The sequence below is a fragment of the Coffea eugenioides genome, unplaced genomic scaffold, assembly GCF_003713205.1.
Source record: "Coffea eugenioides isolate CCC68of unplaced genomic scaffold, Ceug_1.0 ScVebR1_516;HRSCAF=1206, whole genome shotgun sequence".
Taxonomy (NCBI): domain Eukaryota; kingdom Viridiplantae; phylum Streptophyta; class Magnoliopsida; order Gentianales; family Rubiaceae; genus Coffea; species Coffea eugenioides.
The window spans coordinates 1-26,175 of record NW_020864361.1 but is presented as its reverse complement, the minus strand read 5'-3'; the positions used below and the strand labels follow the sequence as shown (position 1 = coordinate 26,175).

At 39.4% G+C, this 26,175-nt stretch overlaps 2 protein-coding genes across 2 annotated transcripts; one reads left to right on the top strand and one right to left on the bottom strand.

Moving 5' to 3' along the window:
- Positions 1–13,624: 13,624 nt before the first annotated feature.
- On the bottom strand, positions 13,625–15,038 carry LOC113758445. Its single transcript, XM_027301301.1, has 2 exons — positions 14,935–15,038; positions 13,625–14,774 (listed from the first exon to the last, which is right to left on the bottom strand). The coding sequence occupies exons 1-2, from the start codon at positions 15,036–15,038 to the stop codon at positions 13,625–13,627; spliced, it is 1,254 nt and encodes a 417-aa protein (XP_027157102.1).
- A 6,120-nt stretch (positions 15,039–21,158) lies between these two features.
- On the top strand, positions 21,159–26,165 carry LOC113758446 (DNA ligase 1-like; the record flags this gene model as incomplete). Its single annotated transcript, XM_027301303.1, has 2 exons — positions 21,159–22,899; positions 26,083–26,165. Coding segments are annotated over exons 1-2 (1,824 nt in total), but the record flags the coding sequence as incomplete, so codon positions are not given.
- Positions 26,166–26,175: the final 10 nt, after the last annotated feature.

Genomic DNA, 26,175 nt, shown 5'->3' with positions numbered 1-26,175 from the left:
AAACTCCATTTTTCTCAAAAAAAAAAAATAGAAGGATGGATCAAAACGATGATTTTCCATTTTCTAAAACATCCAAAGCAGGCTTAGCAAGGATTTTTGTTACGGTCTTCACCTCTCAATTAATGTTTAGTTTGCTCTCTCTCTCTCTCTCTCTCTCACACACGCACACACAGGTACACACACATGTGAACAACCGAATGATCATTGAAGCTACTATGTCCTTGTTTTGTGGAAATGCTTGTTGAGAATTATATTAGTTGATAAATTGGAAGTTTTCCTGTTTTGCAATTGATTTGCACGCTGTCGGTTAGTTGCTGGATGAATTATGAACCATGTGAAGTTCCGGCTCAATTGCAGTTGCTCTTAAGTTTCTTTTGTTTTTATTTTAACAATTCACTGCATCGTTTTTGTAATTTTCTACTCTGTTAGGCTTTTCTAAAGCAAATACTTGAATGATGGTCTTCCTGTGCTAGATTAGAAGTTCTTATGCAGTCCAGTTATTGAAAACAATGCCGGTTTCTAGCCTACTGTCTGTGCAAGCTGAATGGAGCTACATTACATTTGTGCCAAAGTGTTCGGCTTTTGGGAAATAAGGCAGTGGAAAATTTCAAAAATTTCCCAAAAACCACTAGGATCACCATAGGTTTTTTTTTAGGTATGGTTCAATAAGAAGGGAAAAATCAGATTACCTTAATCCATGTGACGTTTCTCTAAGGTATTGGAGAAGACGAACGACCCCTTGAACAGTCTAAATGTCCTGCCTCTATCAAAATCCACGCAAGAGTGATATCTAGATCGTCTCTACAATTTCTGTGTGAAAGTAATGAAAGTTGCCAGCCTTTCTTTTCACTTTTCTTTATCTATTTTTCTCTCTATGTATGTCTCACATATTTTTCCATTTTTCACTCTTTATTTTGCAAGGAATCCTCGATCCCCATTGAAGTCAGAGGTTTTTGTCGTACAAAGAAATAGAGATAGGATAGAGAGAAAGAATAAAGAGATAGGATTTGATCGTTTGATTCACAATCAAACGAAAAATATCCAATAACAAACTCTATTTTTCAATTATCTAATAGATAACTATTTTCTCCTATCTGCTCAAATAGATCCGGAATTTATTTTCTTTGTAATTAAATCCCAAAAGTATCTTATACTTTATTTCCAAGTCTTCACTTGGACACATAATTTTAATTCAAAATCAAATCTCTAGTGTGTGTGATCCAATAGGCTCCAAATACGTTGGCAATAATTATGACTTATAATTCCAAAAAAGAATTAGATAAAATAAACAACTTTATTTTATCATTAATTATAATATTAATTAATTCATAATTATAAATCATGGGCTGTATCTTGCAACACATCATGACCACCCAAGTACTTGGAATTAGTCAAGGGAATTTTGACCTAACCTTTCCATGAAAAGTTACCTTGTAATTATTATCCTTTCACCACCGATATCCAATTAGTCAGGGAATAAGGAATGAGTGCCAATCCCCTAATGACTAATTAAATTTACTAGTTCCTGGAATTAACTCCAGATTAGGTTAACTTGAAGATATTTTTCAATTAACCTAACATAGTCGACTTTTTAGGGTTAATTTCCCACTAGTGGTCATCTGGATATCAACTCCTACTACCGGAATGGTGAATCCTATTTTGATCGCTTATTATCTTTCCGTGCTTCGCACTACACCCAATCTCCATTCTCTAGGACAGTCTCAATGAATAACAAACAATAGAGTTAAAATGTAGTGATTCACTCAAGGTACTACGGGGATTTCAAGTCGTTGGATCATTTAAATAACTTTCCACAAGAGATACAATCATTGGCACTAGATAGATATCCTAATGGGATTTCTTAGCGGATCATTCCAATGTATTTGTACTTTACAAATCATCGACATATTAGCCTAAGTATCTATATACAATAATTGATGAGAATAATCACTGCTTACATTAAGTAGAGGTTAACTGTGTACTAGCCTTTCCATATTAATGATGTCCCATCTCATTAGTATTATGACTAAAGAAATTTAAGAATATTATTATAAATGTGATTGATATCTCATAGTCATCAATTTTTGTGACTACCATTACATTAGTAAGTATTCTAAGGATTTTATCAATTATATCTAGCATTTAACAGATAAACAAGAAGTTATTAAAATGCAAAACATAATAAGGAATGTATTAAACAAAATCATTGTTTCAGGGCATACATTCCAACAAAAAGTTCAATTTCACTAGTGATTGCTTCAAGTTCTTTCTATATGAATCCTGTCCTTTCGACTCTTCTTGTCAAAGTTTATAGTCCTTGAGTCGCCAAAACTTTCTTTGGACTACATCGTTTCTAACTGCAAAATGCAGAATCAAGATTGCTTCCCACAATTGGCAAATTTAATCCTGTTCTCCTTGTCAATGTCCACTCTTGTTGCTCTTTTGGTACTAAGTTAGATCCAATCATACTTGTCCTTTCCCATTCCAAGTTCCACTTAGCTCTTGCTGGAATACTTTGATGGCCTTGCTTGGCATGAGGAAAAATTCTCGAAGCTATGACTCAGGTCCGCCATTTCTTGATCTTATCGATATAATCTGTAATAGGTGAAAGTGGTAAAGTATGCTTTTTGTGTCCATTTTGTTGGAATTACTAAATTTATTAGTTTGTTGACACGTTGGATACATCCATTCCATAAATTTGTTTACTGATGCTTAATTCTTTACCGCTTCTAGCTTGACATATTTTACAGAATAAGTTTTTGAAACTTTTTCCACTCTTCTGATTGCATCTGTCATGAAACATACTATAAAAATCTCACCATGCATGGTGTTGCCAACTCTTATTATGTTGTCGCGCTCTTTAGAAAGGAGAATTAAAAAATTTATATTTAGCACTACTAAGTAATCCTATGTGGATTTAAAGTGTTTCTGAGCTAAGAATGATGGATTCATATGCCTATTTTTGGTATTTCGTGTGTAGATCTATCAGCCAGATGTCAACTGTAGTTAGAAGTGGCAAAATGGATTCATATCCACCAATCCATCCATATAAACCAACCTTAAATGGATTTGGATGATCCATATAAATTCAATGGTTTTAAATGGATAACCATTTAAATTCAATTATGTTGGTGGATTTAAATGGATTATCCATGTCATCCATATACATCCACTTAATTTAAAAAATAGAAAATACACATAGTGATTGCAAATATTTATAAAAAATTGGGATAAAATCTTGTGGGACCATATATTCTTTTCTTCATAACTTCCTCATATGTCAAATTAATTTTGTGGAACCACCTATTCTTTCCTTCATAACTTTCTCACATGCCAAGTTGCCAATAACATTAATTGCATTTTATTTGCTTCTAGTTCCTAGACTTCTTCCATCCTTTTCAAAATTATATTTTAGTCTCTGCTCTTGCTTTTTTTTAATTAAACTCTCATGTAGTAATGATTTACAAACATTTACATTCTTAAGTAAAGAAAAAGCGAGAATGCATCATGTAGTGTCAAAATAATTTTTTATTTTTTTAATTCTTTTATTTATAAAAAGAATTTTTCTAACGAGTGTCCTCGCAACATTGGTTAAGATACGTAAATGACACCTTCTTTTTTTTTTTAATAAGTGAAAGGTTTTAAATCCAAATCCTTATACTTACAATCCCTCTCCCCTTATCACCCAACCCAACTATCAAAAAAAAAGACACCTAATTTACTAAGTAATATAGGGTAGCTTGTATATCAATGGTATAATAAGGAATTTCATACATTTTTAGGTACTACGTGCACATGCGATGAAAATATTTTACTTGTCAAATAACATAAGATTTCTCATTAGAACTCCACTTTTATTCAAGTCATCCCTCTTGAGCAGGAGTGCAAAAAATTGGAAACATAAACTTCTTTTCACTGTAAAGCCGTATTCAATTCACCCAAAAGTTATAAAAATGTAGCCAAGTTCTTAATTGTTCATTACTTTACAAACTGATACTTAAAGTAATAATGAAAGGTTAAATTGACCACAGCAGTTAAATTTTCTTAGAACTAAACTAATTTTATGAAGAACTGAAATAGAGTAATAGTAAAAGCATTTGTTATTACCAAAAGGTTTTAGGTGATTTAAGGATAGAATTTTGGGGATCTGTATTTTTTGGAAAAAAAATATTTGGATCTTAAATTTAGGATTTGGGAGAGTAAATGGATAAATAGATGGATCATGGTTTACACTATCCATTTAAATGACATCCATTTAGATCCATTTATTAAATGGTTTTATTTGGATTGGATCAATTTGATCCACTATCCATTTAACTAAAACCATTTATTAACCATATATCCATTTTGCCACTTCTAACTGTAGTCATAATTAATCTGTAAGAAAGTTTTCAATGTTCAAGCACCTGCTATCATCCAGGTCAAGAGCGTGGACAAATTTGCTGGTACCTAATAATTCTGGTACTTGGATATGTTTACATCGCCGAGTGTTTCGAGTTAGATATCCCTGTTAGCTAGCCTTTGCTGCTATTTTTGTGCCTGTTTAGCATAACGAAGGTGCATGGTCTTCCACATCCACATGAGTTGAAGTTGAGCCTAATTGAGACAAAGCCTGCCCCATCACCATGCGTAACTCTCATCGTGAGTGGTGATGTGTATATTTTTTTTTTTCGGTGCAATGGTGATGTGTCTAAAGTTTTTCTTTTTATAATTTTCTAGTGGCTAAAGAAAGCTATCTACTTCAAAACAATAGAGCTAATCAGCATTTTCCACCTTTTAAGGTTGTAGATGTTTCCACATATAATGTTTTCCATGTTCGGTTGATGTGAATTATGGCTTTTATGCTCTGACAAGCATCATCAGTTGGCTTACTTCTTGAAGTTCAACTTGTCTGACTCAAGCCAACCTGATGTATAAATGTGTCAGTTTCTTTGGTTAGATATTTCAGTTTCCAAGACTAGATACTCTCTCTGTCTATCTCTCAAGTTTACTTCTCAAACAATATGATATTCAGTTCAGGATTACCCTCTTAGGTAATTGGTATTATTTTTTCATCAGGGATTTACCACCAGGTTGACAGGTTTTTGACAGGTGCCGAACCTGTGCAATAATAATTACTAAAAAGTCCTAATTACCACCTCAATTAAATAATTATAGAACAAATCCAAGTACTGGAGCAGGGACCCTAGGTGTGCAATGGGTTACTTGATTTACCCTGTTCCCGAAGAGTTTGTTTGATCCGATATACCGGATTTGTCTATAAAAATACTAATTTTGCGTACAATGGTAAGTAGGGTCGATTCCACAGGGAGCAGGTAGGAAATTATTTCTTTCCAAATTAGTAGAACGAAATTGGGGGATTTTCAATGGGAGGCAAACAAAAATAAAATAAAATAAAACAAACAAAATTCAAAACTAACTCACAAAGCACAATTCACTAAAAATAGCAATTAATAAAAGTTCTACCCAAAGGATCAACTGCTCAGGCACGGTCCAAATAAATGCTCATCGATGCAAAGATATTTCATCCATTTATCACTAGGTTGGTTATAACCATCAATAAGCTCTGACAACCAGCTCTTCCTTACTTTTTCGACAGTCAAGGTACGACCATTGACTGCTTCTCTAACCAGATAACAACCCTAGGTACGACCGTAGGAATTTAATTACCCAATTGTATTAAAGCTAGAAGAACCCAACCCTAACCAATAGACACGCTAAGAGGGTTTATTTAAGGTAGATCTTGCGTTTCCCCATCATAAAACCAATTATGGTGGTTGCCACGAGGTGTTAATTAAATGAACAATTACGGATTCTATTTAATTAACGTGGCAGTAGGCTATTAAATTAAATCAAATACCCGGCCGTTGATATTCAATTAATAAAATACCCATGAACAATTAATTCAGGAAACGCACGAATAGCAATTAATTGGAGGAAATAATGAAGATTCGGTTAGATCTCACAGATATTATGGACCGCGCCTTCGCGTCAACCTTTGGGTAGAGGAGGAAATTAGCCGCTCCTCATCGTGTCAATCCCGCGTGATTTAATTGAATTCATTCAATTATTCGCCGAAGAATTGGGGAAAGGAAGTTAATTGCGGCAACAACGAAGAAGATCCTGCTTTTGCATTCGTTCTAGGACCGCAATCGCAAAGCAAAAAGCCAACGCGAATTGCCTCAAAACAAGGGTTACCACCCAGCAGTCAAATCCGTACAAGACAAAAGCTAAAGGAGAGAAAATTACGTTCTTTCCGAAAGAGAACAAAAGGAAACTTAAAGCTCAAATCCAATTGCGGCTGACGGAAAGCGAAAGAAGAGAAAAAGCGTCTGACCGCTGACAAACGTAGGAAAAGAAAACTAAGCCTAAAAAATAGATGATCCTGAATCTGGCTTTTTTCCTATCTTTTAATAGCCGCCGCAGGAGGTCAGGCAACCAAAAAGAACGTCTGGCCCAATTCATTGAAACAAAGGGACTTTTGGAGTTTTAATCCCGTGCTCCTCGCGGTTCACGTGGACCGCAGTCCGGCTTTCGGTTTCATCCACCTTCTAAGGCGTGGCCACGCCTTGGAACGGAAAGTCTTCTAGAAATTCACCCCGCGAGATCATTTTTCATGCCTACCACCTACAATTCACACAAATATCGAATATGAGTGAAATTCCAATTCTTAGTGCCGTGAGTAGCCAAAATTAGGACAAAATAGTAGTGCAAAATACGCCAAATAACCGTTCTATCAAATCCCCCCACATCTAGACAATGCTTGCCCTCAAGCATTTCGGAGCTCAGAAGTACAACCAAGAGAGCAGAGGTCATGTAATAGTCTATACTAACACAAGCATCTAGGGTCCCTGACAATATCACCAAAAGTAGAACACACCGGACATGTTGTAATTCAAAGAGTATATACGAATACTAGGAACGCTCAATTCAACATCACGGAATGCCATTACCATAGTCTTGCACATTTATCACATCTCCACCCCTTAAAAGTGAACTAAACACATAAATCAAAGGGACTTTAATAGGGTTGTAACGGGGCTCAGGTGAAAGGCGGGTTAAGAGGGTATAGATAAGGGGTAAAGTGTCAAGAGAATGTCCGAAACTCACCAATAACCACAGTGCTTTACCGGAGGAGTTTCACTAACAAGGCAGTTTCCATTTGCTGTACACCCTGTACAAGTGCCCCAAATTTTATTTTTTTATTTTTTTTTATACTGCTCGCAAGGCGTGGGCACGCCTTGTAGCCCATAGTTCTCTGGTCACGAGGTCTCTTCATGAATTTTTTTTTTTCAAGAGACAGTCCTGTAAGGCGTGGGCACGCCCTGTAAGCCAAAGTCCTCTGGTCAGTGGCCTTTTTTCCAATTTCCCCTCCTTTACACAAAGATAGCATCATATAGCTCCTAATCTATCAGCACTTTCAACCCCAAATTCGTTTGCTTTGCGCAAATGATGGATTTCAGACATCCCTTGACAACACAGGGATAAACAAGAAAGTTTAAAGAGGTCTTGGGTTAACAAACACGGATATCAACCAGAAACGAAGGACAAAAGCTCAAGTTGGTTCACTATTGGGATATAAAATGAGGGCTTGATTTTTTTAGATAGCTGAAGAGGGTTAAATCCTAAATGCCCTTATCATTTCAAATGCATCCAGTTCATCAAAATGCGGTCTTGACATGTACAAAATAGCAAGTTCTAGAATGTTCATACCATGTGCGATACCCACTCAATCAAACAAAATAGAGCAAACAAGAATAATACGCTCAAGTAAGGCTCAAAAGCTCCCCAAAAGTTACAAAAATGGGTGAATTCCAGCATACTCAACATTCAATGACATTGCCAAGGGAAACAAAACGCACAGCCAGCATATACGACCACATACCAACTCACTTTGATTATGTCATTCATCACAGCAACATGCCCCAAAAAGACGACTACTACAATGTTTTTTTTCTCTTTTCATTTTTCATTTTTTTTCCTTTCTTTTAAAAGTAACAAAGCAAAAAGAACTCACCAAAAAGAACTAATGGAAAAGAACTAATGGAAGCCACTCCCCCCACACCTAAGACCTACATTGTCCGCAATGTAACCTGGAAAAATAATTCGCTAGGGCAGAGGGAGCGAAAACTTCCCTGACTACTGAAAAGGTGCGACTGGAGCCTAAGGAGGCCGCGGATACGGCGGCTGGAAGCCAATATGAGCATAGAAAGCCGCTTGATTCTCTGCCTGAATGTGGGCGAAAACCTGGAGCGCCATAAGACAACCATCTATCCTCGACAGTTGGGTGTTAAGCTCATGGACAGCCTCTTGGAGATCCGGGTAGCGGGGGTCCCCAGCAGGAGGAGGATGAGAGGAGGACGGACCCGCCTGATCCGGATGGGGTGGCGAGTTAGTGGAGGGTGCAGTTGTAGGCACCCGAGGCCGTGGCCCGCCCTCACCAGGAGGCGTAAACTGATAAACATCGCCCACTTTGAAAATAACCCCCATTCGCTCCAAGCTACGCAAATCCAGGGGTTCATTTTCTCGAGCTAGAGTGTAGTTGTGCTCCTTGCCCAGATCAAGCACTCCCACTCGAATCCCCAAGTGAGTAATGAGTGATCCCAGTATCACCGGCTTATTACGCTTTTGCATGACCGTTTCCATCTGGGTGGCCACCCAACATCCAAAGTTAACCTGAACCTTGTTGAGCATGCACCAAAGAAAATAGAATTCCACTTTGGTAAGCGTGCCGGAGGTATCCTTTCGCCCCGAGAAATTGTGAGCTAAGAACCTGTGGACAACCTTCAAGACCGGATCCTTCAGATGGGAAGCCTTCGACTGACTCGGATTGTAAACTTGACGATCCGTGGACCACTCCCTCCAAATGTCAATGTAGTCAGTAGAGAACGGTCGGGTGTAGTCACACACACTGTTTATATATGCCCCAGAGGCAACGGTGGCCTCACTAGCAAACCCCAAAGTCAGGTTAAACTCATTAATGGACATACCAAACTGAGTACCTCCCAATCTGAAATTAATGACCTCCGGCTCATCCAAAGTGATGAATTCATTTCTGTTGAACTCGAATGTGGAGAAGAATTCACAACACAGCTCCTCAAACGTAGGGTAATTAATGGTTAGATATTTTTGCCAACCTATGGCTGAGAATAACTGTTCAACTTCCCGTGCAATTCGCAAATGGTCCAAGGTCGGGGCATGAAAGCACTTACAAGGAGTAAAAGGACGGTTTGCCAAGTTATTAAACCGCTTCACTTGTGCCTGTGTGAGATTAGTGACCGTTTCCCCCCTCCTCTAGGAGACATAGTGCTCTTATTCAGGCCCAGACGAGACCGAATGGTGGGTTGAACCGGGGCTCGCCTCTTGCGAGGTTGGGACCCAGACGGCCCAGCAGTTGTCGCCTTCTTTGGAGGCATTCGGATGCCCAGAAATGAAATGTAAATCAGCCCGGAGACAGCCAATCAATTACCCAAAAGAGGACACGGGACCACAGGTAACAAATAATATGCAACAATCAACAGTCCAATAGCAAAGAGGGAACACAATGTCCCCACCAAACAACAACCGGTCAACAAACACCAACCAATGTCCCACTGCTGTTAAATAGCCGACAACAATAAAGAAGACCGAACCAACTCCCCTCAAATCAAGATATCAGTCAATAAAAGGCAATAAACAGCGAGCTACCGACCACGTGTAACAAATAATAAATTCACCAGAGCCCACAGATGTCTCAAGTATATAATCAATCCCAAGCAGATTCGTGGACTCGCACTTGCAGACAACAATTAAATGGTCCCCCAAAAACAAGCAATTATGTCAACCCAACACTGAGTGAGAATTCAGCAATAAAATTCCAGATCCTGGTCAAATATAGTGTCGGACCCCAAATTCAAAGACTAGTGGCAGCAATAAAATAGGACAGAGGTACCAATTTCTGCTCTCAACAAAGGAGAGGGACGCACGACGGGAGGGTGGCTGGGCATGCGGGTAGGCAGCAGGCAAGAGGCGCGCGGGCTGCTGGTGCTTGACTGGAGATGCGATGTGCGAGCTTGCGCACTGCAGGATGCTGGCAGATATGCTGCTGGGTCGCGCGCAGGCTGCCAGGAGGAGCAGGTGCGCGGGCTACTTGCAAGACCTGGGCGCGCCTGTTGCGCGCGCGGATGCGAGATGGGGCAAGCGGTGGGGCGCGGGCGGAGTCGCGCGCTGGGTTCTGCTACTGGATGCTGCGCGCGCACGCCAAGGCTCGCACGCGGTGGGCAGCTGGTAGGCCTGCTGGGCGTCGCGTGCACTGATGGCGCGCCTGAGGAGAAAGGCTGCGCGCAGAGCTGGTAGCCGCGCGCGCTGAGTGGTGCTGGCGAGGCGCGCTGGAGCGCCCGGTGCTGGTCGCGTGAGCTGCTGGTGCCGCGAGGTTGCGCGAGTAGCAGAAGGGGTCGCGCGCGGTGCTGCTAAGCCGTGGGCGACCAGGTCTGGTGGGTCGCGCGAGGTTGATTTGAGCGGCGGCGGCGGACAGCGATGGTAGGCGGCGGCGGGCTTGACCAAAACAAAGGAGAAAAGTCTGGAAACGTAGGCAATAGAAATTTGGAGAAGATTGTCCAAGACTAGTCAAAGAAGAAGGGAAAGTGGAAGGAGTAGGGTCTTGGTCAAACTTTTTTTTTTTTTTTTTTTTCGATATCGGAGGGGTTGGAAGGCGTGGGCACGCCTTGGAGAGCATACTCTTCTGCCCACAACATCAAAATGATGTCCAAACGAAATTTTTTCTTTTTTTTTTTTTTGCAAGGCGTAGGGCACGCCTTGGAAACCCCTATTCTTCTGTCCAACACCACAAAAACCATCAAAACATTAAAATAAAATTGAAAAATCGCAGAGTAAGGAAAAATGATCACAACTAATATTGTAATCCTTGGATTGCCTCCCAAGCAGCGCCTTTCTTTAACGTCTTTGGCTAGACATGGCTTTCAACTGTTCAGACTTCACTACTTGGATTATCAAGGAATAGAACCTCCACTTGCTCGCTATTAAACCCTTCATAATAAGGCTTTAAACGATGACCATTGACTACGAACTTTTTCTCCGTCTTGAGACTTTGGATTTCCACTGCACCATAATGAGAAATATTAGTAACAACAAATGGACCAATCCAACGGGAACGCAACTTACCAGGAAAAAGCTTAAGCCTCGAGTGATAAAGTAGGACTTTTTGCCCAACGACAAATGACTTCCTCGAGACTAGTTGGTCATGAAAGATTTTGTTTTTCTCCTTATAAATTGCTGCATTCTCATAGGCTTCATTCCTTAGCTCCTCCAACTCTTGTAATTGGAGCTTTCTATTTCCTCCGACCTCCATAAGGTCCATATTACACCGCTTGAGCGTCCAGAATGCCTTATGTTCAAATTCTACCGATAAGTGGCACGGCTTCCCAAAGACTAACCTGTAAGGGGACATTCCAATTGGCGTTTTATACGCAGTGCGGTAAGCCCAGAGAGCATCCTCCAATTTCACACTCCAATCCTTTCTATCAGGCCTCACCATCTTCTCCAGGATCGACTTAACCTCTCTATTCGATACTTCGGCCTGACCATTCGTTTGGGGATGGTAGGGAGTGGACACTTTGTGGAGCACACCATACTTACGAAACAAAGCAGTGATCATCTTATTACAGAAATGGGTGCCCCTATCACTCACTATGGCTCTCGGCATTCCAAAACGGATGAAGATGTTAGATCTTATAAAATCTGCAACCACTCGAGAATCATTAGTCCGGGTGGCTTTTGCCTCTACCCATTTGGAAACATAGTCAACAGCAAGTATAATGTACAAGAAACCAAAAGATGAGGGGAAGGGACCCATGAAATCTATACCCCAGACATCAAAAATCTCAACAAATAATATGGGGGTTTGACTCATTTGGTCTCTACGAGAGATATTCCCCACCCTTTGACACTTATCACAAGATTTGCAGAACAAGTATGCATCCTTGAAGAGAGTAGGCCAATAAAAACCACTTTCCAACACCTTACGAGCTGTCCGCTTAGGACCAAAATGCCCTCCACATGCAAACGAATGACAAAAAGTCAAAATAGAGTGAAACTCACCGGCACTTACACACCTTCTTATCACTTGGTCCGAACATTGCCTCCACAGGTAGGGGTCATCCCAAAGGTAATGTTTGACATCACTCTTCAGCTTATCTCTTTTAGCTTTTGACCACCCTGCAGGTAATTGATTCGTTACCAAAAAATTGACAATGTCAGCGTACCAAGGTATTGACGACTCAATGGCTAATAATTGTTCCTCAGGAAATGATTCTCTTAACGGTAGATCCTCTTGATTTGTGAGCAACCGGCTCAAATGATCAGCCACCAGATTCTCAGCTCCGCTCTTATCCCTGATTTCTAGGTCGAACTCCTGCAGGAGCAAAATCCACCTGATCAGCCTTGGTTTAGCATCCTTCTTTGCCAGCAAGTACCTCAAGGCTGCATGATCAGAGAAAACTATTACTTTTGCACCCAATAAATATGACCTAAATTTTTCTAGTGCAAAAACAACAGCTAATAATTCTTTCTCCGTCGTGGAGTAATTAAGTTGGGCTCCACTTAAGGCTCTCGACGCGTAATAGATCGCGTGTGGTGCTCTTCCAATTCTTTGTCCCAACACGGCCCCCACGGCATAGTCACTCGCGTCGCACATGATTTCAAACGGAAGGCTCCAATCTGGGGGTTGAATGACAGGCGGCGATGTCAATGATTCCTTCAGTTTATCAAAAACCACCTTGCATTCATTTGTGAAATCAAATGGCACGTCCTTCTGCAGTAACTTGAACAGGGGTGCTCCTATCTTTGAAAAGTCTTTGATAAATCTCCTGTAAAAACCTGCATGGCCCAAAAACGAACGCACTTCCCGTACACATACGGGGTAAGGTAGAGTAGAAATAAGGTCTATTTTAGCTTTATCTACCTCTATTCCCTTAGCCGACACAACGTGCCCTAAGACAATGCCATGATCTACCATAAAGTGACATTTTTCCCAATTAAGTACCAAATTCGTCTCTATACATCTTTTCAGAATTAAGGCCAAATTCTCAAGACATTCATCAAAACTATCCCCGTACACACTAAAATCATCCATGAACACCTCGATTATTTTTTCCACATACTCAGAGAAAATACTTACCATACACCTTTGAAAGGTCGCTGGAGCATTGCAGAGGCCGAAAGGCATTCGGCGGTAGGCAAACGTGCCAAATGGGCATGTGAAGGTAGTGTTTTCCTGGTCTTCTGGTGCGATCGCGATCTGAAAGTAACCTGAAAAGCCATCCAAGAAGCAATAGTAAACACGACCTGCCAATCGTTCTACCATCTGATCAATAAAAGGGAGGGGGAAGTGGTCCTTTTTAGTCACGGAGTTTAGCCTCCGGTAGTCGATGCACTGACGCCAGCCAGTGACTTTTCTGACCGGGACCATATCACCCTCCTGGTTCTCCTCCACGGTCACCCCCGCCTTCTTCGGGACCACTTGGACAGGACTCACCCACGGACTATCCGAAATAGCGAAAATGATCCCTACCTCCAGAAGCATGAGAATCTCCTTTTTCACAACTTCCATCATCAGAGAGTTCAATCTTCACTGTGCTTGCCTCACTGGCCTTGCATCATCCTCGAGTCTTATCCGGTGCATACACAAGGACGGGCTAATCCCTTTAATATCGGCTATGCTCCACCCAATTGCCTCCTTATGTTCCCTAAGGATTCGCACCAGTCTGTCCTCTTGACTTGGAGATAGGTGTGCAGAGATGATCACCGGAAGTGTCTCCCGGTCTCCTAGGAATGCGTACTTTAGATGCTTCGGGAGAGGCTTTAGTTCTAACTCCGGTGCCTGCACAACTGAAGGGAGCAACTTTGTCTGAGCCTCTGGCACAAAAAGAGAAGTAAGCTCATACCTTGGGGATACGGGTGGAAGTGAGTGTAAGGCTTCAACAGCATGGAGCAAATCTTCCCTTAGGTCCACATCAAGAGTTACACCCAACTCCAGATGCTTGATTAGAGCCACTTCCAATGCGTCTTTGCCATCTAATTCAAAAGTTTCCTGCACAAAAGGCTCAATAGCGCTCACAGCAAAGACCGAGTTAGATTCCTCTGGATACTTCATCGCATAAAAAATATTGAAATTCACAGTTTCATCATCAAATTCCATTGACAAAGTACCCTCATTCACATCTATTTTAGTTCTGGCAGTGCTAAGAAATGGTCTACCTAACAAGATAGGTGAAGGGTTTAATGATTTTTCATCTCCCATGTCCAAGATATAAAAATCTGCAGGAAAGACCAATTCATTTACCTGAACCAAGACATCCTCAACTAGCCCCTCTGGATATGCATTTGTGCGATCAGCTAGTTGGATTATGATGGCTGTTTCTTTAAGTGGCCCAAGATTTAGAGAAGCAAAAATGGTCTTTGGCATCACATTGATTGACGCCCCTAAATCTAACATTGCTTTCCTGATCGGTGTATTCCCGATCTTACAGGGGATCGTGAACATACCTGGATCTCCGCACTTGGGTGGAAGCTTTCTTTGGAGCATTGCTGACACATTCTCTCCCACCGCTATTCTTTCGTCCCCTCTCAGTTTCCTCTTATGGGTGCACAGATCCTTGAGAAATTTAGCGTATTTCGGTATCTGCTTGATTGCATCCAGTAAAGGGATGTTAATCTCCACTTTTCGGAACACATCTAAAAGCTCTTTTTCCTTCTCTACCTTTTTTGTCTTCTCCAGCCTGCAAGGAAAAGGAGGTAAGTTAGATTTAATAGTGGGCGGAGAAGTGAAGGTTACCTTAGGATCCTTGCGAATACGCCCTTCCTCTTCAATTTCCTTCTCTATCTCCTCTTCATTTTTGCTTTTTGAACTTTCCACTTTAGGCCCTTCCAGTTCCTTGCCACTCCTCAGCGTCATGGCACTTACATTTCCTGGGATTTACCTCGGGTTGCGATGGTAGTTTTCCATAAACGTGGGACTCCAAGCGATTGATGGCAGTTGTCATTTGGCTTATTCGAGTCTCCATATCTTTATGCCTGCTTTTGTGTCCTGCTGGAACTGAGTGGTGTTGGTTAAGGAGTTTCTTGCTGGAGTTGAGCCATATTTGTGGTCAATGACCTGGTCTCTTGCTGGAGCTGGGTGGTAGTCGTAGCCAGACTCTTGACAATATCCTCCAATGAGCTCCCTGTGTTGGAGGATGAGAGGTTGCGGTTTCGGTTGCCATGGTTGCTGGAATCCTGGTGGACGATTCGGAAATGAACTTTGTTGCATGTTCCCATAACTGAGATTGAGATGGTCCCTCCAACCCGGATTGTACGTATTGGAGTACGGGTCGTACTGCCTGCGGGGCGCGGGCACGCCTCCGGCCATGTTTACCTGTTCCGCCCCGTCCTCTTGCAAAATGGGGCACGTGTCCGTGCAGTGGTCCATGCTAGTACAGATTCCACACACCTTCGCTCGCGGCGTGTCTCTCATGGCCAATTGTCTAACAACAGACGTCAATTCTGACAGTTGCTGCTGTATAGATGAAGTCTCTACCTCGTTGACTCTACGGGGAGGGTTGCTCTCAAGTAAACCAAATTGCTGGGAGTTCTCTGCCATGGCTTCGATGAGCTCCCACGCTTCCCTCGGTGTCTTGTTTGCAAGTGCTCCCCCACTCGCAGTGTCAATGATACTCCTATCGGTTGATTGGAGCCCTTCATAGAAGTATTGGATTAACAGTTGTTCACTAATTTGATGCTGCGACCATCTAGTGCACAACTTGTTAAACCTTTCCCAGTATTCATACAAGGACTCACCGGGATACTGTTTAATGCCGCAGATCTCCTTCCTCAAACTCGCAGCCCGGGATGCAGGGAAGAATTTTTCCAAAACTTCTTTTTTAACTGTGCCCATGTGGTAATACTACCTGCTGGTAGGTAGTACAGCCAATCTTTAGCTGCATCTTTGAGAGAGAACGGAAAGGCTCTCAGTCTAATTTGCTCTTCAGTGACCCCAGGAGGTTTCATACTAGAGCAAACCACCTCGAACTCCTTGACGTGCTTGTGAGGTTCTTCGCCAGAGAGACCATGGAAAGAAGGTAAGAGTTGAATCAACCCCGACTTCAGTTCGAAAGCAGTATTCTCCGCTAAGCGGGGAATGTGATGCATAAGGGCTGGTGAGTCAGATCCGGGGCAGCCAGCTCCCTCAATGTTTGGTTGTTGGCCATGCTTACTTCGTCTTCCGCTGACTCGTTTGCAACAAATAAGTGCCCTTCTTTTTGCCTCTTGGTCTCTTGCCTCCGCCTACGCGCTGCCTTCTCAACCTCAGGATCGTATACTAATTCACCTGTGCGAGAAGAACGGGGCATAAACTAGCAAAAATACCAAGAAGAAAAATAAAAAATAAAATAAAAACTGAATTTGAAAAGAAACAAATAATCCAAATGCCAGCTCCCCGGCAACGGCGCCAAAAATTGACAGGTGCCGAACCTGTGCAATAATAATTACTAAAAAGTCCTAATTACCACCTCAATTAAATAATTATAGAACAAATCCAAGTACTGGAGCAGGGACCCTAGGTGTGCAATGGGTTACTTGATTCACCCTGTTCCCGAAGAGTTTGCTTGATCCGATATACCGGATTTGTCTATAAAAATACTAATTTTGCGTACAATGGCAAGTAGGGTCGATTCCACAGGGAGCAGGTAGGAAATTATTTCTTTCCAAATTAGTAGAACGAAATTGGGGGATTTTCAATGGGAGGCAAACAAAAATAAAATAAAATAAAACAAACAAAATTCAAAACTAACTCACAAAGCACAATTCACTAAAAATAGCAATTAATAAAAGTTCTACCCAAAGGATCAACTGCTCAGGCACGGTCCAAATAAATGCTCATCGATGCAAAGATATTTCATCCATTTATCACTAGGTTGGTTATAACCATCAATAAGCTCTGACAACCAGCTCTTCCTTACTTTTTCGACAGTCAAGGTACGACCATTGACTGCTTCTCTAACCAGATAACAACCCTAGGTACGACCGTAGGAATTTAATTACCCAATTGTATTAAAGCTAGAAGAACCCAACCCTAACCAATAGACACGCTAAGAGGGTTTATTTAAGGTAGATCTTGCGTTTCCCCATCATAAAACCAATTATGGTGGTTGCCACGAGGTGTTAATTAAATGAACAATTACGGATTCTATTTAATTAACGTGGCAGTAGGCTATTAAATTAAATCAAATACCCGGCCGTTGATATTCAATTAATAAAATACCCATGAACAATTAATTCAGGAAACGCACGAATAGCAATTAATTGGAGGAAATAATGAAGATTCGGTTAGATCTCACAGATATTATGGACCGCGCCTTCGCGTCAACCTTTGGGTAGAGGAGGAAATTAGCCGCTCCTCATCATGTCAATCCCGCGTGATTTAATTGAATTCATTCAATTATTCGCCGAAGAATTGGGGAAAGGAAGTTAATTGCGGCAACAACGAAGAAGATCCTGCTTTTGCATTCGTTCTAGAACCGCAATCGCAAAGCAAAAAGCCAACGCGAATTGTCTCAAACAAGGGTTACAACCCAGCAGTCAAATCCATACAAGACAGAAGCTAAAGGAGAGAAAATTACGTTTTTTTTCCGAAAGAGAACAAAAGGAAACTTAAAGCTCAAATCCAATTGCGGCTGATGGAAAGCGAAAGAAGAGAAAAAGCGTCTGACCGCTGACAAACGTAGGAAAAGAAAACTAAGCCTAAAAGTAGATGATCCCCTGAATCTGGCTTTTTCCTCTCTTTTAATAGCCGCCGCAGGAGGTCAAGCAACCAAAAAGAACGTCTGGCCCAATTCATTGAAACAAAGGGACTTTTGGAGTTTTAATCCCGTGCTCCTCGCGGTTCACGTGGACCGCAGTCCGGCTTTCGGTTTCGTCCACCTTCTAAGGCGTGGCCACGCCTTGGAACGGAAAGTCTTCTGGAAATTCACTCCGCGAGATCATTTTTCATGCCTACCACCTACAATTCACACAAATATCGAATATGAGTGAAATTCCAATTCTTAGTACCGTGAATAGCCAAAATTAGGACAAGATAGTAGTGCAAAATACGCCAAATAACCGTTCTATCAATTTCCTGCCTTGATATTGCTAATCAAGACTTGTTTGAATACTGTAATGTACTTGGTTCAACAGGAGAAAAAATTTCCCAGATAGAAGCTGAGAGCTCCATCCTTGAAACAATAACATGTGTAAATGACTCGTATGTGTACGGCTGATCTAATGCATACATGGTCTACAACCCCCCACCCCCTCCCGCGGGCGGGAGAATGGGTGAAATTTAAGAAGCGAAGAGGGAAAAGGGGGATTGAAACCCAAGGTCCCTGATTCCTGGAGTCTCAACTATTGGAACTCCTCTAATTCCTGCGGGCTCAACTTTAGTCACAATTTAGTCACTAGATAATGCAAGCATGTTAGCATTGATATCAATGTGCAAATTTTGAGAGCCAGTTTTGATCTTCTCTACAAGAGTAATTCTAGTACATCAGTTATCAGCCAACAGTTCTTGTCACCAGCTCCAAAATTTAGAAGTTGCAAGCTCTAGTTGTAGCTCTGTGTGCCCAGAATAATGATCTAGCGGACAGAAATCATGTAAACCTGATGAAGGTTCTCCTATGTTGATGTTATCATATAAATCAGCCTTCTTAATAGTTAATTATTATTATTATACTATGATGTACAATGCTGTTATTAAGGGTTAAGTATGTCGATCAAGGCAAGTATATATACATAGAATGAGGGATTATGGCGTTGGTTCATTTTGTGATCTATGTTTTTTTAGCACTCTTATGATAAAATGGGATTATGTTCGACTTTTAGTTTTAGAATTTGAAATTAGGTTTATAACTACCTATGATTGTAGATAACTACCCAAATAACTAATCATCTTTACATTTTAATTTTCAATTAATTCCCTAATAAATTAATTTCCATAGTCTTAAACCAATATCTATGAAAAAGTTTTTATAAACAAGTTCCCACTAACATTGCAAGAAGATTTTTCCAGCAAATGAATTTTGAGATAAGGTTCTAATCAGTTTTTCATCTCACAAAAAACGCTTATCTAAGGAATGTTACATTTTCTTCAAAAAAATAAAAAAAAAATTCCCTGGAAGTGCCCTTCAAGTGGAGCACTAATATCCAACTATTTTATTTATTTGTTCAAAAGTATAGAATTCCTACCTTTTAAATGTGGCCATAAATATGTACTGTTAGTTTACTTTACAAAATGAACTCAGTCTCATGTGCCTCACTTTCCTGCCAAGTTTCCAGTCAAATGGATTTAAATGGACATCAAAACTTGAACGTACAAAAACTAAATTTATATTAATAATATCCTTCAAAAAAAAAAAGTGGACTAATGTAAATTGACCTCTAATGTGGCAAAGGATCTCAATCAGTCCGTTTTACTTATTTTTTCTCTTTGATTAAGGATTGGAGACCCTAAACTTTGCAAGAGAACAATGGAGAGTTTAAGAGTTGAAGGAGAGAGTTCGCAATCATCTAACTAATATTTTTCGGCATCAATACCCTCAATATAAAACATGTGGCATCTTTTATTTATGGTAAGCTTATGATGCAGGACCAAATTTTTTTCATTAGCTTTAAGATAATTACATGGCTAAAATTATTTTCATTAGCTTTTACAACTATTACATGATTTCTTAGCCAATAAATCCTCCATTACAATTTGAAAAAGTCTTTAATCGGACTAACATAGACAAAGTTGAATATCTCTACAATAATAAAGCAGCAACAGAGCTGAATATCTCTATAATAATAAAGCGAGAAAATGTAATAATTCAAGGAGTGCAACAAATGTGAATATGTGTATTTACATGATAATTAAGATGTAATTTAGGTGTCTTGACAAGTGTTCATTATGTAATTTTAGAAAAATCATATATATATATATATATATATATATATATTGGTGGATGAGGATATGAAAGTTGAACAAAAAAGAAATAAAAAAGGTTTAATAGGTGCTCAATTACATTGATTAGTGATTTAGTCTCAATAATGGTTCAGGTCTTATAAGATGCGAGTTTAATCCAACTTTTTGTTAGTATTTATTCTTCTAAGTGTGCGCTTAAGTTATAATTCGAATGGATTGTAAATGTAATCCTACAAAAAGAGAAAAATATAATTAATGTAATTTTTCTTTTGTTAAAAGTTAAAGGCAAAAAGATTGATATACAAAGACAAATTGAAATTCATCTTTTCTTTTTCCTTTTACTTTTTTAGGAAAAAAAAGGCGTACAAGAAAATTACAAAGTGAAAATATATAAAAGTATTATAAAATAATTAAATATTATGAATGCTTATCACTTTTATCTCATCCTCCAGATGGTGACAAGTCTTTCATGTTTTTCGAATGAACAAAAGTTGTTACGATTTTTAAAGTGTTACAGATGACACGACTTTCAATAAAACTATTACGGCTTTTCGATAAAGCTGCATGACTGTTATTAAACTTCTCACGTCTTATAAGAATATTGTATCATCATCTTGAAGAAGTTCGTTGTTATACTTTCCCCTATAAATAGGGGTTATTCCCTTGTATCAAAGTGATAAAAACTGAAGTTTCATTTGAATAAATGAAAAAATAGTTATTTTCTTACTTTTATCTTCTTCTGAACCCTTTAATTTTCCTATTTTTTTTAACATATTATCCACCACATAAGTAACTCAAAACCTATGTCACATTAGAATTAGTTTTATAACAAAAAGGATAAATATGGCACCACCACATAAAAAAATCAAAACCTGTATCACATTAGCATTAGTTTTATAACAAAAATGATAAAGATGGCACAAAACAAAACGGTTAGCTTTCAAGGTTTCCTTACACAATAATGCAAAGAATTGGTGCCTAATCTAATAAGGAAAATTAGTTTTTTATTTTTTTAAAATTTTTTTTTATTTCCCCGCCCTTTGGAAACTGGCTTTTATGTACAGGGTTCGTCAAGTTCTCTTCTCTTTTTTTTTCCCATCTTCTTCCAAATAGTAAAGTTCCGTTTTTTAGTAATGTAATCTGCAGTAAAATTCTTAGTTGCATGCGAAAATTTCATGCGAGTAAAGGGATGGGAGTGGTGGAAAAGATGTCTGAGAATCTTGAATCTACAGAGGCCAAGAGAGATAGCCTCAGGAAATCAATTATGATGGTTATGCTGGATTGCAGGGATTTTGAGAAGCATCTGGAGACATCCCAAAAGTGTTTGATAGAATGCCTGAGTGAACTTGAGTCCAGGGAGAAGCACTTGGACTCTGTTCGGGACTCGTTGAGCCAGAATTTTGAAGAGTTGGGGTTGAAAGTTAAGGAAGTTGAGGATAAAGAGAAGGATTTGATTTTGTTGCAACAGAAAGGGATGGAGGAGTTGGAGTTGAAAGAGAAGGAGTGGGCTTTGAAAAAGGAGGAGTTTGATGAGGAGTTTAGGAAGAGAGAAGTGAAATTGAGTGAGAAAGAGAAGGCCGCAGAAGGGCTTTTTGGGAAGTTGGAGAATGAGAAGAATGAGACAGTCGCGCTGGAGATATTGATGGAGGAGAGGCTTAGGGAGTTGTGGTTGAAAGAGGAGGGTCTTGAGCAGTGGAGCAAAGAAATTGAGAAGAGAGAGAGTGAGCTTGATGAGAGGGAGAAAAATGTTATGGAATGCGAAAAAAGAGTTGGTTCCGAGGAGTTGGCTGCGATGAGGGTGGAGCGCGAAAGGGAAATTGAGATGAAGGAGAAAGAGGTGAGATTAATGAGAGAGGATCTTGAGTTTAAGGAGAAAGCGATTGAGTTTGAACGAGCGGTAAACGAAAAGCGACAAAAAGAACTAGATATACGGGAGAAGCAATTGGAAGAGAGAGAGAAACAATATGAGATTACACAAAAGTGTTTGCAGGAGGTTCATTTGAAAGAGAAGGAATGCCTATTGGAAAAGGAGCTGCTCCAAAAGGGAAGTAAAGAATTGGAAGTGAAAAGGAAAGAACTTGAGGATAGGATTAAGGGCATAAAAGAACTTGAAATGAGGGAGAAGCAATTGGAAAAGAAAGAAGAAGAAGTTGAAGTCAGGGAGAGGCAATTAAAAAGGAAAAGGGAAGAAGTTGAGGTGATGGAGAAGCAACTGGGAAAGAAAAAGAAAGAGGAATACCAACTGGAAAAAGAGTTACTCGAAAAAGGAAATAGAGAATTGGAACTGAAAAAGAAGGAATTTGAGGATAGGATTAAGGAATATGATTTGAGGGAAAAAGAGCTTGAATTGAAAGAGGAAAAACTTGCTGATAAACTTCATGCTTGTCTGAAGACAAATCCAGTTGAAACGGTAGTTGATGAGAGAGCTATCAGTAACTCCACTTCTCGTCAATTTACATTTGCTGTGGAGTTGGATCAGCTGGATATCCGTATGTTTCTAAATGAGCGTGAAGTGAACCTTGAGTCACCAGATGAAGTTTTTAAGGATCTTCAATCATCCGGAGACCCTGTATACTTTGTACTAACTGCAGTGGAGGCACTTTACCCTCCCTATTTGAGGAAGGTGGATATGGTGTTTGAGGGAAGGGTTGCCAGTTGTTGTATCCTTTTGTTAGAGCAGCTACTTAGACTTTCCCCACAGATTCAACCTTCTGCAAAAAGTGGAGCATTGAAACTTGCTAGTGAATGGAAGGCAATTATTGAAACTGGAAATGTATTGGAGGTCTTGGGCTTCTTGTATCTTTTGGCGTCCTTTGACTTGGCTTCTGCATTTGACGTAAAGGAGGTCATGAACTTTTTAGAGATTGTTGCTCAGAATCAGAAGACACCTGAATTGTGTCGTCTTCTTGGTTTGACAGATAAAATCCCTGGTGATTTTCAGTGTCTTTTTCAATCAGTCCTGCCAAATTTTGACACATGACATTCACACTTACTTTCTTTGGTTATTTGCTTTGTCTTACAAACGATTTTACAAAATGAGCTGAAATGTATGCTTGATTTTATTTTTTTTGTTAAGACTTGCTTTTTTGTTGTCTTACTTCTGATTGCTCTTTAAGTTAAGCATACTTGTCATTTAGGATTGCTTCGGAGAATTGCAAAGAAATATCATATTGGATTGACAAATCCAATTTAGTGCTTTTAGTAGTTTTTTTTCATTTTTGGACATTATAAATTGCCCTGCTCTCTTTTCCTCCAATTAACTAATTTTAAGATTTTTTTTTGTTGTTTTGGGAATTGTACCTTCATTCAATTAATACCATTTGCAGTTATTCAGTTGTATACTTATGTAAAATTTATTTGTCCTTATACGAAATTATCTGTTGATAAAACCTGAAATTGTAGACCGCATTTGCAAGTGCTCTGTTTTTTACTACATGTAATTTTCCTTTTTTTAATATCAATATCTTATTTCAAGATTCTATTTCTTTTGGAATGGATGAGATAACTAGATGAGGGGCCTCTTTAGGATTTTGACATGCTATGGGGAGGTTGAGACTAATTTATTCTAATAGTTACTGGGCCATATTGGAATCTTACAAAGAGTACAGAAGTATTATGAAGGCACTACTGTTGAAGTTGTCTTAGTCTTGGTAGTCCTGCCATCTCTAAAGGCCCTGTTCTTAAGCATGCCTGTGGAAGAGGAGTGATGATTACATCTATGTTTACTGTACTTGCGCCACGTGCAGTCGCAATGAATTTCTGTTCCTGTAATTATGGCCATTTGAGCACATCCCATTAATGCTGCTGTTGCATGTTGATTTCAGTGCCAGTACGGCTGCCACTTTGATTGCCACTGCAATTACTTTCACTTGTGTAGTATCATTAACTTCCTAGTGCTGGCACTATGACGACAGTAGTTGTAAGTGTCTATTTTCAATTGGAATGTTAGTTTTTAGTGCTGGTGTTATGATATTCATGGAATGAATTATCGCAATGAAGGGAATGGTGTGTGTGTTTGTAATATTTTCCAATTATATTTCAATAAAATATGGGATTATTAGAAGTTTTACAATGAACTTTCTTTTTATTTATATTTTATTCTTATTTCATTTTATTTATTTATTTATTTTGCTCTTGTGGAGTATTGAAAACCAATGAAACAGTTGGAATGATCAAGGGCTGGTTGAATCAGTTTTGTGAAGTGTATATGTTCCATTAACTGCAAAGATGTTCTTAGGGTGAAAGAGAATACTAGGTTTCTTTTTGGTAGATTTTCCCCTTCTAGTTGTGTGCTAGTTCTTTCAGTCTCTCAAAAACAACTGATAGCTTTTTATTGTCCTCTTTGAAGTAAAATACTGGGGAACTGATCAGACACTTAGCGCATGCTTTTGGTTGCTGAAAATTAGTTGATCTTAGCTTCTAAAAGTTTATTGGCATTTAGAGGTTTCCTCTTGGTGTTTAGTTTTTTTTTTTTTTTTTCTACAAGCCAAGTTTAAGTGAAAATAATTGGACTGTGGGGAGCAGCCCTAGGTGCTTTTGTACACAAGTTTGGTTCCTTTCACTTATTATTATTATTATTATTTTGAGAAGTCATTTCCATGGACAGCTTAACAAAAGCTGAGGCAAACGAGAACTGGCCCTGAGAATGGAGTAATAGAATTTTCATTTCTTTTACAATCTCAATGGTTGTACATCCTTGTTCAACTAATAGGCTGAGAATCTAGTCCTCTTTTGCCCCTTTGTGTTGATGCACTGAATGATTTACCGTAACAGTGGCATCCGAATATTGAGCTTCATCTCATATTGAAGTTTTCTCATCTCAAATATCTGTGAAGTTTGAGTCACTTTCCACTTCTTTTGGTTCTGCTGTCACATATTCCTTTTTGCAATTTTTTCTCATTGACCATTTTCATCTCTCCCTTCGCTGACAGAGAGAATATGTATTGGGTTAATGCAACATTTCGAGGGAAAAATTCTATCGGTAGGAGGGAAGGGCCAGGGGGAAGGTCTGCTTAAATGTGTTGGTGGTTGTCTTATTTCTCCAGGCTGGAGCTCAAATAATTTGGGAGGAGGTTAGAACTACTGCTTCCCAACTTTCCTTGGCAATTTGGGGAGACTAGAACGTAGTGATAATATAGGATTTGTTTTGTGTTTTAAAAATTAATATTATGAAATATATATGAGGTGAAAAAGGTAAAAATAAGCAATTGATTTGTAAACTCACATTATGTGGTTTTCCATTTCCACTCCTTCCATCTTCTCTGCTGCCACCCCTCTCAGCTCTTAAGAAAAGAAATATAAATATATGTACCCTTAACATAGGTTGAATTGTTTCCACCCAAATTTTTTTCTCTTGGGCAAACTCATGTAAGCTACTAGTTTAGACACACAGAACAATTTAATACAGGAAATTTGATCAAGAAATTAAAACTTTTAGAGGAAACAGGCATAAGAACAAGTACTAAGTAGCTCTCTTGAGGATAGTGTGTTGAAATGACTTTCCTCCAGGGTGCAAGTCTGTTATGTGCTGAATCTAGGTTTACGCAGAGCTTGGATGGAGGAGATATTCGGCACATATGCCTATTAGAGTTGCTGCCATAGGAGGAATGAATGCTGAGGGTGTTCTTACTACTATTATCACCTTTGAAACTGTAAGTGGATTGTCCAGTTACTGGAAAAGGTAGTTGGGAGTGGAAAACTAGATCTGGATCAAACAATGCATTCTGCATAAATGAGTTGAACAACATTTGAAGTTGATTACTGCAATTATTTGGGAGAATAGGAAAGGTTATTAGTTATATGTACAATGTTGATAATTTCTTCTTATGCCTACAAATGCACTTTCAGTATGCATGTCATTTGCTTTTAGGAATTTGGTTTGTAGAATGTCGACGCTTTTGTGATTTCTGGTGCTGAATTATCTATGAACTCTAGCTGAATTATAGCTTGCTTATTGGGGATTTTTTGATGCACTTTCTTAGAACTATTTCTTAGTGTTTGCTTGGATACTTTGATTCAGGCAGGTTGTTTATGTTTCTCAATACTGTTCATCTTGACCGCTCACAGCTTCCTACTTTTTCTTCCTGAAAAAACTAATTCTCTGTACAACGCAGGCTTTATCATGGATCTCACTAAAAAGAAGCGGTATCTTCTTGCATTTGAATATGTTTATGAGTTCAATCTGGTTGATAAAATTCCACCCATAG